The sequence below is a fragment of the Oryctolagus cuniculus genome, chromosome 11, assembly GCF_051225735.1.
Source record: "Oryctolagus cuniculus isolate XC-2025 breed Fujian yellow rabbit chromosome 11, ASM5122573v1, whole genome shotgun sequence".
In the NCBI taxonomy this organism is placed as follows: domain Eukaryota; kingdom Metazoa; phylum Chordata; class Mammalia; order Lagomorpha; family Leporidae; genus Oryctolagus; species Oryctolagus cuniculus.
This window is the reverse complement of record NC_142877.1, coordinates 58,042,206-58,058,554: the sequence shown is the minus strand read 5'-3', so window position 1 is coordinate 58,058,554 and position 16,349 is coordinate 58,042,206. Positions and strand designations below refer to the sequence as shown.

At 36.4% G+C, this 16,349-nt stretch overlaps 1 protein-coding gene across 1 annotated transcript; it reads left to right on the top strand.

Moving 5' to 3' along the window:
- Nucleotides 1–10,299: 10,299 nt before the first annotated feature.
- LOC100358341 (olfactory receptor 6C70) lies at nucleotides 10,300–14,984 on the top strand. The gene is made up of 2 exons (XM_008256593.4): nucleotides 10,300–10,313; nucleotides 14,042–14,984. The coding sequence occupies exons 1-2, from the start codon at nucleotides 10,300–10,302 to the stop codon at nucleotides 14,982–14,984; spliced, it is 957 nt and encodes a 318-aa protein (XP_008254815.3).
- The last annotated feature ends 1,365 nt before the right edge of the window (nucleotides 14,985–16,349 follow it).

The window sequence follows — 16,349 nt, the reverse complement described above, 5'->3', positions numbered from 1 at the left end:
TTTGTTTATTTGAAAGTCAGAGCCACAGAGAGAGAGGGAGAGAGAGATCCTCTGTTAAGTTTACTCCCCGAACAGCCTCAATGGCTGGAGCTGGGCTACGCTAAGTCAGGAGCCAGGAGCTCCATGCAGGTCTCCAACGTGGGTTGCAGGGGCCCAAGGGCCTGGACCACCCTTGCTGCTTTTGCCCGTGCCCTAGCAGGGAGCTGGAATGGAAGCAGAGCAGCTTGGCTTGAACCAGCACCCACATGGGGTGCCGGCGCTTCCAGTGGTAACTTAGCCCGCTATACCACAGTACCGGTCCCTCCCATTTCTAATTATAATAGTTTCTCAGATGTTTACAGACAGACATCAGTATATGTTCTTTACTCATATTTTAGGATTTTAGTTGAGAAAAGTCATTTATACCTGTGGTCCACGTGGAAGGCGCGGCATGCACACGGAAGGTATTTCCTTCAGGGTAATAACTGGTGTCACGCCTTCCTCATGCCTAGCAGGATGAGCGGTATGAGCTTATGAATCAGAACAGGCACTTCATCACCTCTACTGGTCACAGTGCCATAGGACTACTCATTTATATTCTCTCTAATATAGAGAGATATAAAACCTAAAAACATCATGAAAAATAAGTGTAGCGTAGTGAGGTCTTTAAAAAAATTGCATATATTAACCAGTGACACAGGACGGGGTACCTGTTCTGTCTTGCAGATTCATGCTTGAAATATCCATGAGAACTCATATGAAGTACAGGGCTGCTCTTCCCAGTGACCACTCTCCTTTCTTGTAAGCATCTTCTCTTCATTCAATATTGTAACCCCTAGCAAATGTCAGCTGATTTTGGGTGTTATCCAAGGATGCAAAAACAACACTTTTGCCTTTCTAGTTACTGACTTTCTAGTTACTCCTGTCTAAGAAATATTCTGAAAAATTATAATGCAAGTGTAATTATTGATTTTAATTTAGTATGCACAAATAAGACTGTTTTGCTTGTATAAATACAGAATATTTTATAGGTGAAATGTCAAACCAAGTTTTGTTAAATTGGTACAGGAATATTTATATGTAGATTATATATTTATATATTTATGGTTATATGCATGCATTTGTGTTAGCAGTGGGGGAAATTAATATTACACATGTGTTAAATTTAGTATATATTATTACCCACATACTTTCCTACTTCATAAAAAACAGGCTTGTAAACATCAACTACCTCCATGTTCAATGTTATTGAAAAGGAATGACACTCAAGAAGTGAAATTAATTCCTTCTATCTTTATGAGCTCTTCAAATTAACACACACACACACACACACATATGTAAATGGCAGGAAAGTGATAGTAATTATTCCAGTTTACTAAATTTCACAAAAAATAGTATAAGCAGCTTGAGAAATACAAAAGTACTTACTCTTTGATCTGTCAGGCAGGCATTCCACATAGATCCTGAGTGAAATCTACCACCAGTCAAGAATGTATTGGTAGTGAGGTAGACACCACCTCATTGTACTTTGTCATTTAACTTTTACTCAAAGTTAGCAGTTGAAATACATACTCAATGCCTGAATTTCAATAGCAGTTTAAGTTTTGAGAGAAATTGTTTCTGCATAATCTCAAAGGATAATTAGAAAGAAGGAGTAATAAGTGGGCAGGGAGGAACAAGAAATTCTCTTTGGTTATTGTAAAGTTAATATTAATATTAATTAATAATATTAACTCAGAATGGGTCTCTTAGAAGGTTCAACAAAGACAAAGTTGAAGATGTTTCATATCATCCCTTGTAATAGATAAGAGAAACTAAGTTATATAAAAAAGCAAGTGTCCTTGGTGACCCTGCTTCAGAATCACTAATTACTATAAAATATAATTAATGTTATTATAAAATCAAAACAAAGGCTAAGTAATGCATCCAGGAATTGGAACAGTCTCCTTGGAGAATGGAAGTTGCATTGTAAGCACCAAGGTAAAGATGCATTCTATGTATAGGAACTACATCACATGATAATAATCCAAATAATATTTTGTTGTTTATTTTAATTCACAGTTTGTTGATTGATAATAATGTAGAACAATGTCTCCATAATTTATTGGTCATTTATAACTAATGACTAGAATATTACTTCTTTTTAACTGTTTTTGGAATGTTGGTTCATATTTTCACATGCTAAATATCCTTATTTAAGTTTTTGATAACCATCTTTTATATTAGAAAACATACTTTACAATTTGTCATTTAGTACTATTTATGATGCTGTTGATGTACAGAAAATTTGATTACTCTGTCATAAAATATAATCACCTTATCATTTATTTCTGAATATGCTATCATTTTTTGAGTGTCTCTACTGACATTAATCTCACTATATACAAACATATATATATATTACAAATATATATTCTTCCAATAATTTTTGATTTTCATTCTTATTTATTTATTCCCTTCCTGAATTATGATTTAATGTAAGGTATGAAGATATATATCTTTTTCAAATGATCAGCCAGTTCTAATCTGATCTGGCAAATAATCAACTATTATGGTTTTGTCTCACCTTTGAAGTTACTTTTAGAATTGGTATTAATTTCTTTCACCTGAAAAGAAAAAATGGAAGCCATCTTCAATCTATACATTTTGAAAAATTATTTTTTGTGTCAATCTTATTCTATATTTATTTTATCTTATTTATATCACCACTGGATGCAAATCTAGGGAAAAAAGAAGGATAAAAGACACCTAATACTGGAATATTAGGTATCCAATATTATATTTAGTGATAATCAATATGGACAAGAGTAAAAATATGCTATTTGACAGTGGAACTTGATTTCTACATACACTGCTTCTGGTGTCACCAAGAAAGCAATATGGGACAATAAAAGGCAATGGGGGGGTCATGATACAAACAAGAAATGATGGAATAATTGAAATCAGTATTCTCTGTTGGGAGAGAAGGAGAGTAAACGGGGGTTGAGTTCACAGAAGTGTTGATCAGATGAGTCTACAATTCAAAATCTGAAATATTGAATAACAGATGTAAATATTTTATTAGAAATTCCAATTTATTAATCCATCAAAAAAGAAATAAAACCTATGGTGTATCTACATACTCAGCTTTCTATATCATCATGATGGAAAGAGTGATATATAAGACATGTATGTGGGATCAAATTATAATATTTTAAACATACAACTGACTGAAATGAAAGTTTCTATTTAATTATAAAATTAAAAATTATCTAACTATGATGGTTTGAATCGTTCTTCAAAACAGAGGCACTGAAGGTTAATGGTGAATGTGATTGGATTAATAGGTGGGCCCTTGAAGGGGTGAAGGTTTCTCCCTTGTGAATGAAATGAAGGCCCTTACAAGGGAAGCTTCTCTCAGTATTAGGCTTGCTTGCTCTTCTAGGTTCAACCATGGGAGGACACAATGGTCTTCCTTTAGGTGCCAGCTTCGAAGAAGAGGGCAACCTTCATCAGACAGTTGAATCTGCAGGCACCTTGCTCTTGGAAGTCGCAGCCTCCAGAACTACGAGAATACAGATTTCCATTCTTTGTAAATTCTCCGGTCTCAGGTTGCTTGTTACAGCAGCACAAATTGGCTAAGATATTCTTTGCATTTTATTTGGATGATGCAATTGTGATAAAGGTGGAGACGCATGTCAAATATGGAAAATATTGAAGCCAGAAGTAGTTCGTGCTAAATGTAAGATTTGAGAACATTTCTTAGATAAAGCAATGGGAGAATAATTCATAACCCACTGCCACACTTCATATAAACTTTTGTAAATTTCCTTGATATTTCTCCACACATACCATACATCTCTGATAGTCTCATTTTGTTCTTCTAATCTCCCTTACTGCCCATTTCCCCTAAAAATGTTACTCATTGCTCATTGGCCTCTTGCTATTCCTCATGTCACCTCCCCCACCATACCACAGTTTGTAGTTTGATTCTCATCCGAGGTCGAGAAAGATAAAATATGAATAGAAATGCCCGTGTTGATAAGTTTATACTTCTCACAAAAAAATAAGTGTATTACCTGTCGTTGAAGATAAAATACCGTATTTTCCATTGGGACCAATACTAATTTATCAAATGAAATGACTTCACCATCAATTTAAATCTTTTGCCTACTAAAAATGTAAATAAAACATCAAAAAATAAGATGGTTTTAAACTAAAGAGTGACACTGAGATTGATGAGATGTGGTTAAGTCCAAAAATTTTTCAATAAAAATCTTTCATGATTTGCTAGTAAACTATATTTTGAGTGCAAAAGAGAGAAGTTATGGGTGACATTGACCTGTTTAGCTCTGGATTCTAGGAAGAGTGTTATCAAGAACACAACTGGCAATTAAAAGTGGTTCCTTTTTGGAATTCTTAGACTTGATTTATTCAGGTACATGACCCTTTGTATGGGTCTAGAGTTCACTAGTGAGATATTAACTAGAGGTGAAATAGGAGAGATATCAGCCTATAAATGAGTTGAAAACACAAGACTGAATGAAAACACCTTTGGAATGAGTATAGGAAGAAGAAAGATTGATTGCAAAAGTCCAGTTCAACACCCAGGATCACAATAATGAGGAACAAGCAAAAACCATGTCAGAAGTGTCTGTTAAGGGGCTGGCACTGTGGCGCAAAGGGTTAATACCCTGGCTTGAAGCGTTGGCATTCCATACGGGTGCCAGTTCTAGTCCTGGCTGCTGCTCTTCCAATCCAGCTCTCTGCTACAGCCTGGAAAAGCATTAGAAGATGGCCCAAGTCCTTGGGCCCCTGCACCCACGTGGGAGATCTGGAAGGAGCTCCTGGTTCCTGCTTTTGGATCGGCACAGCTCTGGCCGTTGCGGCCATCTGGAGAGTGAACCAGCAAATGGAAGACCTCTCTCTCTGTCTCTACCTCTCTCTGTAACTCAGTCTTTCAAATAAATAAAAATAATTAAAAAAAAGAGAAGAGTCTGTTATGAGGTTGGGGAAGAACATAGAGGAGTGTGGTACCATGGACGTCAAGTGAAGCAAGGGTTTTAGGCAGAAAAGTTGCCAGCGTGTTCTAGTCCCTGGCAGAAAAGGAGAGGGAGGGGAATATATAGAGGGACAGGGAGAGAGAAAGAGAAGGAGAGAGAAAGAGAGAGAAAGAGAGATTTTTCTGGAAGAGGTATAATCATATTTTTATTAACTGTAGAGGGAGAGAAACAGAAAGAGACAGAAAACAGAGAGCTCTCCCATTGGTTGGGTCACTCTCCAAATACCTCTAACAGCTGGGGCTGGGCCAGGAACAAGAGCTCAATGTGAGTATCTCATGTGGGTGACAGGGACGTGGACCATCATCTTTTGTCTCCCAGGGTGTGCATTAGCATGAAGCTGGAATCAGAAGTGAAGCTGTGATCCAGACCCAGCATCGCTCCCAAGCAGGAGGGAGTAGTGTGCTCAACATGCCAACATTAATAGTGAAAGATGATACATGGAGACAGCAAGTCAGCACCCATTTGGAATTAAAGCTGAAGTAACCTACCAAATTCACACCTAAGATAGATCCTCAAGAAAAAGCCTTCAATCCACAAAAGCCTTGCATTAAAAGTGATAGAGGGGTGGCCAGCTCCGTGGCTCACTTGGTTGATCCTCCGCCTGTGGCGCCTGCATCCCGTATGGGCTCTGGGTTCTGGTCCAGCTCTCTGTTGTGGCCCGGGAAGGCAGTGGAGGATGGCTCAGGTGCTTGGGCCCCTGCACCTGCATGGGACACCAGGGGGAAGCACCTGGCTCCTGGCTTTGGATTGGCGCAGTGCGCTGGCCGTGATGGCCATTTGGGGAGTGAACCAGTGGAAGGAAGACCTTTCTCTCTCTCTCTCTCTCTCTCTCGCTCTCGCTCTCGCTCTCTCACTATCTATCTCTGCCTGGCAAAAAGTAAAATAAAATAAAATAAAATAAAATAAAATAAAATAAAAGTGATAGAGGGAGCAGGCATTTATCCTGGTGGCTGAGGCACCTGTGTCCCACACCGGAGTTCCTGGATTCAATTATCAGCCATGGTTCCAGATTCCAGCTTTTTGCCAATGCAAACCTTTGGAGACAGTGGCTATGGTCCAAGTAGTTGGATCCCTTCCACCCATGTGGGGGTTGTGAATTGAGTTCCTGGCTCCCTGGTTTGACCAAGTTCATTCCCACTGTCATGGATATTTGGGAAGAGAAGCAATGGATGGGAGTGCGCTCTCTCTCTCTGTCTTGGTACTTCTGCCCCTCAAATAAAAATTGAGATAAATGATCCTCCAGGTACCCAAACATCAACATAGGGACACAAGGAATACAAAAAAAAACAAGGAAATTTCATGCCCATAAAGGAACTCAATAATGCTTTGATATCAAGAAGATTAATGAAGTGCTTTATAAAGAATTTAAAAGGATTATTGTAAGGATACTCAAAGAAATACAAGAGAATAATGAATAGTTAAATGAAATTAGGAAAGCATTACATGATATAGGATCTGTTTAAAGTTGATATTTTAAAGTGTCATATAAATGAAGACAGGCAAATCTATAATTGGATACAAATAGAAATTAAGTAAGTATTTCACAATGAGTAACAGCCAATAGAGGGGACAAAAAGGCAATAAGAAAATTTAATGTATTTTGAATGGCAGTCTAAGAACTCTGAGTGCTAATAAAAATCACAAAAATCTAAAATCTCTCACTCAAAATACATACAATAATAATATAGTTGGAATATCAAAATTTTAGATAAAATGTATACATAGAAAAGCTTCATGAATTCATTTTAGTTTTCTTTTATTTTTTATTTTTTGGACAGGCAGAGTGGACAGTGAGAGAGAGAGACAGGGAGAAAGGTCTTCCTTTACTGTTGGTTCACCCTCCAATGGCCTCTGTGGCTGGCGCGCTGCAGCTGGTGCACTGCGCTGATCCAAAGGCAGGAGACAGGTGCTTCACCTGGTCTCCCATGGGGTGCATCCTCCACTGCACTCCTGGGCCACAGCAGAGAGCTGGCCTGGAAGAGGGGCAACCGGGACAGAATCGGGTGCCCTGACTGGGACTAGAACCCAGTGTGCCGGCGCTGTAAGGCGGAGGATTAGCCTATTGAGCCGCCACGCTGGCCCATTTTAGTTTTGTTTTGATGTGTATGCTGTAGTACAAAAGTGTTACTTTTTAAATCATCCATTTACTCAAAACATTGTTCAACATTTTATCTAAAATGTATACGTAGAAAAGCTTCATGAATTCATTTTAGGTTTTTTTTATGTGTATGCTGTAGTACAAAAGTGTTACTTTTTAAATCATGCATTTACTCAAAACATTGTTCTACATTCAAATAACAGATATAATGTTAGGAATATTATACCTATTATCTAAATTAACTACCTTTCTTTTCTATCTGTATCTATGTATATCTTCATGTGTCTCTCATCGATCATCAATCTATCCATTTGCTTTATTGGAAAGATGGCATTTAGTTAACAATTTATACTTTGAAATTCAAGAATTTATTACAGTCTTGTCTCCATAAACTGAAACTCAAGAGTGTGAGAAAGATTTCCCTAATTCTCAGTTTTCAACAGCAAAGTGTTCATAATTATGTCTTCATTGTGCATTATGGTGATTTAATTGAATAATGTATGCACAACAATTGGCAGAGTGCCTCACACATAATAAATATTCAATACTTGATTATTGTTATAATTATTAATAATACGTAGAAAAGCTTAAACTTAGGTTTCCATTATAACATGATGAAAGTGTTCAGAAGTTCATTTTCAAATCATAATATTATACAGAAGTTTATATTTATTCTTAATATTGAACATAATTACAACATAATTTGAGTAAAATTTGTACCAGGCATACATATGCTATTCTCTGAGTGATGGATTCATATATTGGTAAAAAATAATCCCCAAAGGAATTTCCTTTGGTATTTTGACACATACGTATTATTTATAATACAAATAATGATTGTTCTGAAATGATTATTTTTATGTGACAAACATGATACTTTATATCATCATGCTTAACAATAAATGAAATTTTAATCAACTATATATACAATAAAAACCCAGTGTTTTATATGCTGTTTTGGATAATTTTAAATCTTTCCTAGTTTTCCATAGGGAATCTCCCCTTAGATTTCCCACAGAGAAACATTACTCCTTTTAAATAATTGGAAACTAGTTAATATTTTGCAAGCAACAGGCAATTATCTCAGTTATGTTCATCTTTGTGAAGGCTTGTGAGATGGGGCTAGTTGGGTATATTAACATACATTATGTTACAATTTATGTATTAAAAAGATGAGTTTATTAGAAATATTTGTTATCCAAGGCATAGATCCAATCACGTTAAGATATATGTGATAGTGAAGAAAATTTATACTATTAAAGCATTCATAGCTTAGCTCTGCTTTGAATTAACCTGAGAGATAAGTTATGTTAATTTTCCTGCTGCCAATATTAAGTACTGTTCTCCAGTGAGTCCATTTGCCTTTCATTATGGTTTCTCATGTATTCTAGAGAAAAAGGGATAACAACATACACTGTTAATGGTAAGTAAAACAGTGGAATTACTGTTCCTTCAAAAATTTGAGAATTACAAATACAGTATAAGTTACAAAAAAGAGATTTAAGTGTGTTATTTTATTATTCCTTTTTAAGTAGAGCACTAATAATTGCTAATTGTCTTCATGCAGGGGCATAAAATTTCATTTATGGCGTGGAGCTGCATTTCAATGACCTTAGGAGATTTTATTCATACGCTGTCCTATAGAATTGTGGAAAGACTGATGATTATTCTACTTCTATCTAGATTAAAAAACGACCTAAACAGTTAATAAAACTGCTTAGTTAATAAAACATAGCAAGATTTTTTTTTCTGGGAGAGTTGACTTCACTCAGTTTTGTACATATTTAGAAATACTAAAGAAAATATCTCTTTTGGAAATGCTGATTCTGATCAACACACATGTACAACAACAATTTACCATTGATAATTATTGATTACCTAATTTGCTCTGACCTGACCGAAGAATGAAAGTCTATTTGACGCTTTTGAAAATCCTCTGGATCCCACATTTAATCACAAAAATGCTCATTATATTTTGCAAAAAAAGAATAGAGGGTAAAACACAGACATTAGCGAAATAAAAAGTGTCAACTTAAATGTAAGGAAGATTTGGACTTATCTGTAAAGCTCTAAGAGCTGTCATGTCCATCAAATATCCGGAATTAAGTCTTTGGAAAATTAGTAACACAGGAAAATAAACATGGTAAGTAACAAAAAATAAGAAAATGTTTACTGGCCGGCGCTGCGGCTCAATAGGCTAATCCTCCACCTGTGGCGCCGGCACACCGGATTCTAGTCCCAGCTGGGGAGCCGGATTCAGTCCCGGTTGCTCCTCTTCCAGGCCAGCTCTCTGCTGTGGCCCGGGAGTGCAGTGGAGGATGGCCCAAGTGCTTGGGCCCTGCACCCACATGGGAGACCAGGAGAAGCACCTGGCTCCTGGCTTTGGATCAGCAAGGTGCGCTGGCCGCAGCACGCTGGCCACAGCGGCCACTGGAGGGTGTCTCTCTGTCTCTCTCTCTCACTGTCTACTCTGCCTGTCCAAAAAAAAAAAAAAAAAAGAAAGAAAAGAAAAGAAAATGTTTACTAAAAATAAAACTGATTAATGAAGTAACGTGGAGTTTTTAAAACTTATAAATGAAGTCATGAGGAAATCACATAGAAATACAAATATTACATATTCAACAACAAAAAGGAAAATAGAAGAGGCAAAGATATTTATTAATAACACGAGTGTAAGAAGGAATGCTAATTAAATATTTTAATTTAAAAGAAGAAAAACTTTGTATACCACATAGGATATTTTATTTTTCTTTCTCTTTCAGTGCTTATGTTCTAAGTTTATGTGGAAACATCTGACTTATTTTGCAAATTGGCAACAAAAGTTCAGAGGAAAATGAAGTGCATCATTTTTCTTTTAGTGAAAAACATGTCTAAAATAATCAATCAGTTTCTGAATTCACTAATATTTTTGCTGTTAATAGAGAAATTGGAAAAAATGTATGTTTTTTGATGATTTTCTTGGATGGAATATTGTTAATAATGACTGGATTTTTTTCTTAAAATATGAATGCACTATAATATCTTATGAAAAGATATTTTTATTTTTACTTTCTATTGTTTTGTGTGAATTTGTAAAAATCATAACTAAATGCACTTTGTGTAGATCCTTATAAGAAATAGGATCAGCTTATACAGTTCTCTTTGGTATTTGGTATATAAAATGTATTAACAATATTTTACATGAGACTACAACGGTATGTCAAAATGTTGAAAAATGGAATTAAACAATAAGTTAATTTTGGTGCTTTATTTTGAAAACCATACCTAGTTTTTTCATCATAGGCATTTACAGTGAACTTTTTGAAGAGCACTCATGTATATTAACTACTGTTTTTACTTCAAAATTTTATTACCTGATAAAAATTACTTGGAAAATTACTTATTTTTACATATTGAAGGTATTTTCCATTTTACACTCTTAAATAATACCGTGACATTTACCTTCTCAAGTAACCTAAAAAGTGTTTACCTTTTTAGGTAATTGTTTTCTGTGTTCATGTTACTGAACTGTCTTATTACTGTAATAATTTCAATTTATTATTCTTGCATATTCTAAGTGCCCATTTAGATCACTTGAAAGGAAATTATTTATCTAATCAATCAAATACTAATCAAGCATTTAATTGAGTTTTATTTTATACATTCAAAAGGCAGAGACTAAGAGAGAGAGAGAGACAGAATCTTTAACTTCAATCCACAGGTTCACTCTCCAAATGGCTGCTATAGTTAGGTCTGGGCCAGACTGAAGCCAGAAGCCTAGAACTCCACTCTGGTCTCCCCCATGCTTAAAGTTTTTCACTCTGATGCCTATTGATGCTGGCATTGCAAATGGTGACTGAACATGGGTGCCTAATTAGTCAGTTATTAATGCTTGATCACCTAGTCTTGCTCTTCTTAGAAAGCTTGGTATTGCTTTAATTAAGAAATGTATATTGGATGATAAAACACAAAGTGAAAATCTCTAAAATTATTGCTGTAGCATTATGGGTAGCATAAAATTGATTATTACTAATTTGGGGCCATCATATTATTTAAGTTTAAAATCAAACTACTCACTGCAACAAATATTGCTTTTCTTAGTATTGACAAGATTATAGATTTTCACATATTGTGAACCAAAAATGTCTTGATGCATGCTTTAGTATTGTAAAATTTCTTCTGGAATACTCAGTTGGAATTAGTTAGGCATCTATGATAGTAATAATCTTTAGATAGAAAATTATTTTTTGCAATAAGTGCAACATTTACATACATACGCACACCCATGTATAGAGAAATATATCATTCTCTCTCTGAGATTGTCTATCATCTATCTATATCACCTATATATCAACAATTATGATGTTTCTCTATCCATTATCTCTCAACCATATTGTATTATATGTAGGTTTGTACATATGCTATCAGTTATATGTTGTTTTCTGGAACATACCTTTTGACTTACAGTTCTAAGATTTGTCCATATTGTATAAATGTATTTGCAAATGTATAAGAAATGCAAATAAAAGATAAGTTAATGTGCAAATTTTTTAAAGTCATGCATTTTCATAACACATTTCTATCACATTTTGAGGACTCCTTAAAACGCATGGATTTCAGAGTTTTTTTTACAACAATATATATCCTAATTTCAGTCCCTACGAGATTAATGGAATTATTTTCTGGCTATTATTCTATAATTTGTTAATGTATTCTTTTTTTTGTAACATCTCTCGATTTATTTGAGAGGCAGAATGGCGTGCGTGCACACACACACACACACAAAGAGGAAGAGGAAGAGAGAGAGAGAGAGAGGGAGAGAGAGAGAGAGAGAAACTTCTATCCACTGGCTCACTTCTCAAATTCTGGGAATCAGATCCAGGTACAGTCTGATGTGCAGCATGGGCATCTTAGCTGCTAAGTTAAACTTTCGATTGCTCCCAATAGCATGTTTCTAAAGATGCTGTAAACTGAATTCCCTGCTATTCTGTCACTCTTTCCCTTCACTGCATACTAAAAGCGAACTTGAAGAAATTTCTCTCAGACACTTGTGTTATCACATTGAGAAGCTGGAACACATCTGATACTCATAGAATTGCTGCCCCTTGGAAACAGAGAGCTATGCTTAGTTACAACATCATGGTTTATACATTACATAATCTATTCCAGAACGTTGATGGAGAATCTTTTCTGCTCTCCATAGGCCTCTGCTTGTCTCAGCAGATTTCAATGACTGCGGAGCCCCTGCTGCAGGTGTACTCTCGAGCAGGATAAGGCAGTGAGAACTCTGCCTACACTTTGAGTGTTTACATGCACTAGTCTCCTCTCCGATTATTAGGCAATTACTACACATTCATGTGTTCTGTATGTAATATATTTGATCCTTATAATGTCAATCAAAAACTATTTTATTGCTTTTTCATAGATGAAAATAAGGAAGTGGGTAATTATTCCCAGACCATGCAACAAACAAATTCTAGGAGATTCTGAAATCCTGACCTGCCTATTCTATTCTTCTTGTGTTCTGCTATATTTTTGTTTGTGGTATTCAGTTTAACACTTAAACCATTCTTGGGAGCAGATATTTAGCTTGGAGACTAAGACACCTGCGTCTCACGTCAGAGTCCCAGCTGTGGCTCCCGACTCCAGCTTCCTGACAGTGCAGACTCTGGAAAGCAGTGGTGGGGGCTCAAGTAATTCTGGATCCCTGCTTCCACCTGGCCCAGTCCCAGCCATTGATTTGGGGTGTGACCAGCAGAGGGGAGTGCGCGCTCTCTCTCTCTTATTTTTCTGCCTTAAAAAATTATATAAATGAAGTTCAGTGTTCAACAGTGAAAGACCTGTCTAAACATGGAGAGAGGATTATCCTTTGTCTCAGCTCTCATTAGTACGTTCTTTCTCAGATCCACAGGCAGATCAGCACAGGTTTAATTCAGTCTCTAATCCCACTTTGCTGTACTTCATTTTACCATTCACTGTGTTTTCATCACTGGCAACCTAACACTTGGGAAACCTGTCTAGCTAATGATAAGTATGAAATAGTATCAGAATGTGGCCATCCCATCTACATCAATACATCCTTCTCACACTGGTGTATCCTTAATAGTCACTGTTGGGTATATGAATAACAGCTAGGGGCATGAGACACAGGTCTTGTGACCAAAAAACCCTGATTTTTCACTCTTACAGTTATATCTGATAAACAGGTTTAGATTTTAGGTACCTGTAAACAGGTTGAGATTGGGAAGAGTTGCAATGCATTTTCTATTCTCCATTTTATTCCCATAATCTTGGCTACATGTGGCAAAACATTGAAATACATTGAAGTCCTAAATAAATTCTTGTTTTTTTTTGCAAATGTGGCTATACTTAATATTCAATTTTAATTTTATTAGATTTAATTTGTACTTATTTTATTGTATAAACCCATACTTTCCTGGACATTTCCCTGTATCTTCCTCAGTAATTTATAGAGAAGTTTCAAGAGGCTGCAATGAGAATCTAAACAAATGTCACTTCTATCTGAAATATAAAGTTTCAAAACTTAATTCATTTCACTGGCATATTTTCTTTGGATGGATTAACCATGTTTGAATCCTGATTCAAGATCCTTTTATGGTTTATTTAACAAGTAGACAAACTTGGTATTAATTGTAATTAACTAGAAGCTTGAACTGGGAAGGTGAAAAAATAAACTATTATGGGTTTTGCAGATGAGTTTCCAAAAATGAGGTGATTGCTACAACACTTTTCAAATCTTAGTAAACAATTTCTGTTGCATAGTTCTATTTCACGTCTTCAGCATCTATGGAGTGTTGCCTCTTAATGGGTATCTTTGTGAATGTACTTCCTTTCCTGTATCTTTTCTTGTTTATAAACCTACTCATGTAGTTTCTGATTTTTGTATCTTTTTATTTCCAGAATAAAGTGGAATTCACAAAAGAGAAATGAAGAACCACACAAGGCAGATAGAGTTTATCCTGCTGGGACTGACAAATGATTCACAGTTACAGATTATAATTTTCTTGTTTCTGTTTCTAAATTACATGTTAGGGTTGATGGGGAACTTAACCATCATTGCACTGACTCTGCTGGAGTCCAATCTCAAGACGCCAATGTATTTCTTCCTCCGTAATTTCTCTTTCCTGGAAATTTTGTTCACAAGTGTTTGCATTCCTAGATTCTTGATCACCATTGCAACTAAGGAAAAGAGCATTTCCTATAATGGTTGTATAGCTCAGTTGTTTTTCTACATTTCCTTGGGGGTCACAGAGTTTCTCCTTCTGGCTGCTATGTCTTACGACCGCTATGTTGCCATCTGCAAACCTTTGCATTACTCGTCCATCATGAACAGAAAGGTCTGCCATCAACTTGTACTCAGTTCTTGGGTAGCTGGATTCCTGCTCATTTTCCCGCCGTTGACTCTGGGTCTGAATCTGGATTTCTGTGCCTCCAATATCATCGACCACTTCATTTGTGATGTTTCTCCTGTCCTGGAACTTTCTTGCTCAGACACACATTTACTGGAACTGATTGCTTTCTTGTTGGCTGCCGTGACACTGCTGGTCACATTGTCATTGGTCGTCCTTTCTTACTCCCACATTATCAGAACAATTCTCAAACTCCCTTCAGCTCAGCAAAGGAAAAAGGCTTTTTCCACATGCTCTTCTCACATGACTGTTGTCTCCATCACTTATGGTAGTTGTATATTTATCTACATAAAGCCAACAGCAAATGAAAGAGTTTCTTTAAGCAAGGGAGTAGCTGTGCTTAATATTTCAGTTGCCCCTATGTTGAACCCATTCATTTATACTCTGAGGAACCAGCAAGTTAAACAAGCTTTCAGAGCTGTATTGAGAAAGATATTTTCTGCTTCAAACAAATAATATCATTTATTGAAATATTAAGGGAAAACATAAAAGAAACTTTGAACAAATAAAACCAATTTGGCTCTTTTAGTTTAAATTGAAATATGGGAGCCGGTGTTATAGTGCAGTAGGTTAAGCCACTGCCCGTGACGCTGCATCCCAGGAGTGCTGGTTTGAGTCCTTCCTGCTTCATTTCTGATCCAGCTAATTGTTGATGTGCCTTGGAGAGCAGGGGAAGATGGCCCAGGTCCTTGGGCCTCTGCACCTGCGTGGGAGACCCGGAGGAAGCTCCTGGCTCCTGGCTTCAAACCAGCCCAGTTCTGGCCATTGCAGTCATTTGGGGAGTGAACCAGGAAATGGAAGATATCAGTATCTCTCTTGTCTCTCCCTCCTTCTCTTCGTAATTCTTTCAAATAAACAGACCTTAAAAATTGAAACAATGTTTGTCTTCTTTAGGTCACCTGAGATTAGAAACTATTTCCTCTCTACTCACCTTGATTTTAACTTTCTGTTCTTCAATATGAAAACTTTTCTACACCAGAAACTTAAAATAGCAAAATCAATTTTCTCTAAAAGCCTGCTAGAATAAAATGAATATGGTGTTTTGTTGCATTATAAAATATAGAATCTGAAATAACTGAATCTGTTAAATAATTTAAAGAAACACATTTTTGCTATATTTAAATTATTAGATAAATTAAATCTTGTTACTAATAAATATACTTAAAATATTCCAGGAGATCTTATTCTTTAAAATATAATATAGTGAATTATTTAAAATTTTTGAAATGTCACAATGTTAAGAAAGCATTTTCCTTTGAAGTGAGTTATAATTTTGATTGTGTGATACTAGTTTAGTATTTATATTTGTGTGTGTATACTTATATGTGTGTGTGTGTGTGCACGTGTGTATATGGAGAGAGAGAGAGATGTGTGTGTGTGTGTATGTGTGTGTGTGGAGAGAGAGAGAGAGAGAGAGAGAGAGAGAGAGTTCACCCACTGGTTCACTCCCCAAAGAAATACCTGCAACAGTCAGGGCTGGGCCAAGCTGAAGCCAGGAGTCAAGAGCTACATCTGGGTCTCCCGTGTGGGTGGCAGGACCCAAGCCCTTCAGCCATCATCTGCTGCCCCACAAACACATTATCAGGCAGCCGGATCAGAGGTTGTGGTGGAAGTCCACCCCGAACACTCTGTTCTGACTTAACCCACTGTATTGCAGCCCCAAACCCTTTATTTATTTATTTATTTATTTATTTATTGACAGGTAGAGTGGATAGTGAGAGAGAGAGAGAGAGAGAGAGAGAGAGAGAGAGAAAGGTCTTCCTTTGCAGTTGGTTCACCCTCCAATGGTCGCCACGTCCAGCGCACTGCAGCCAGTGCACC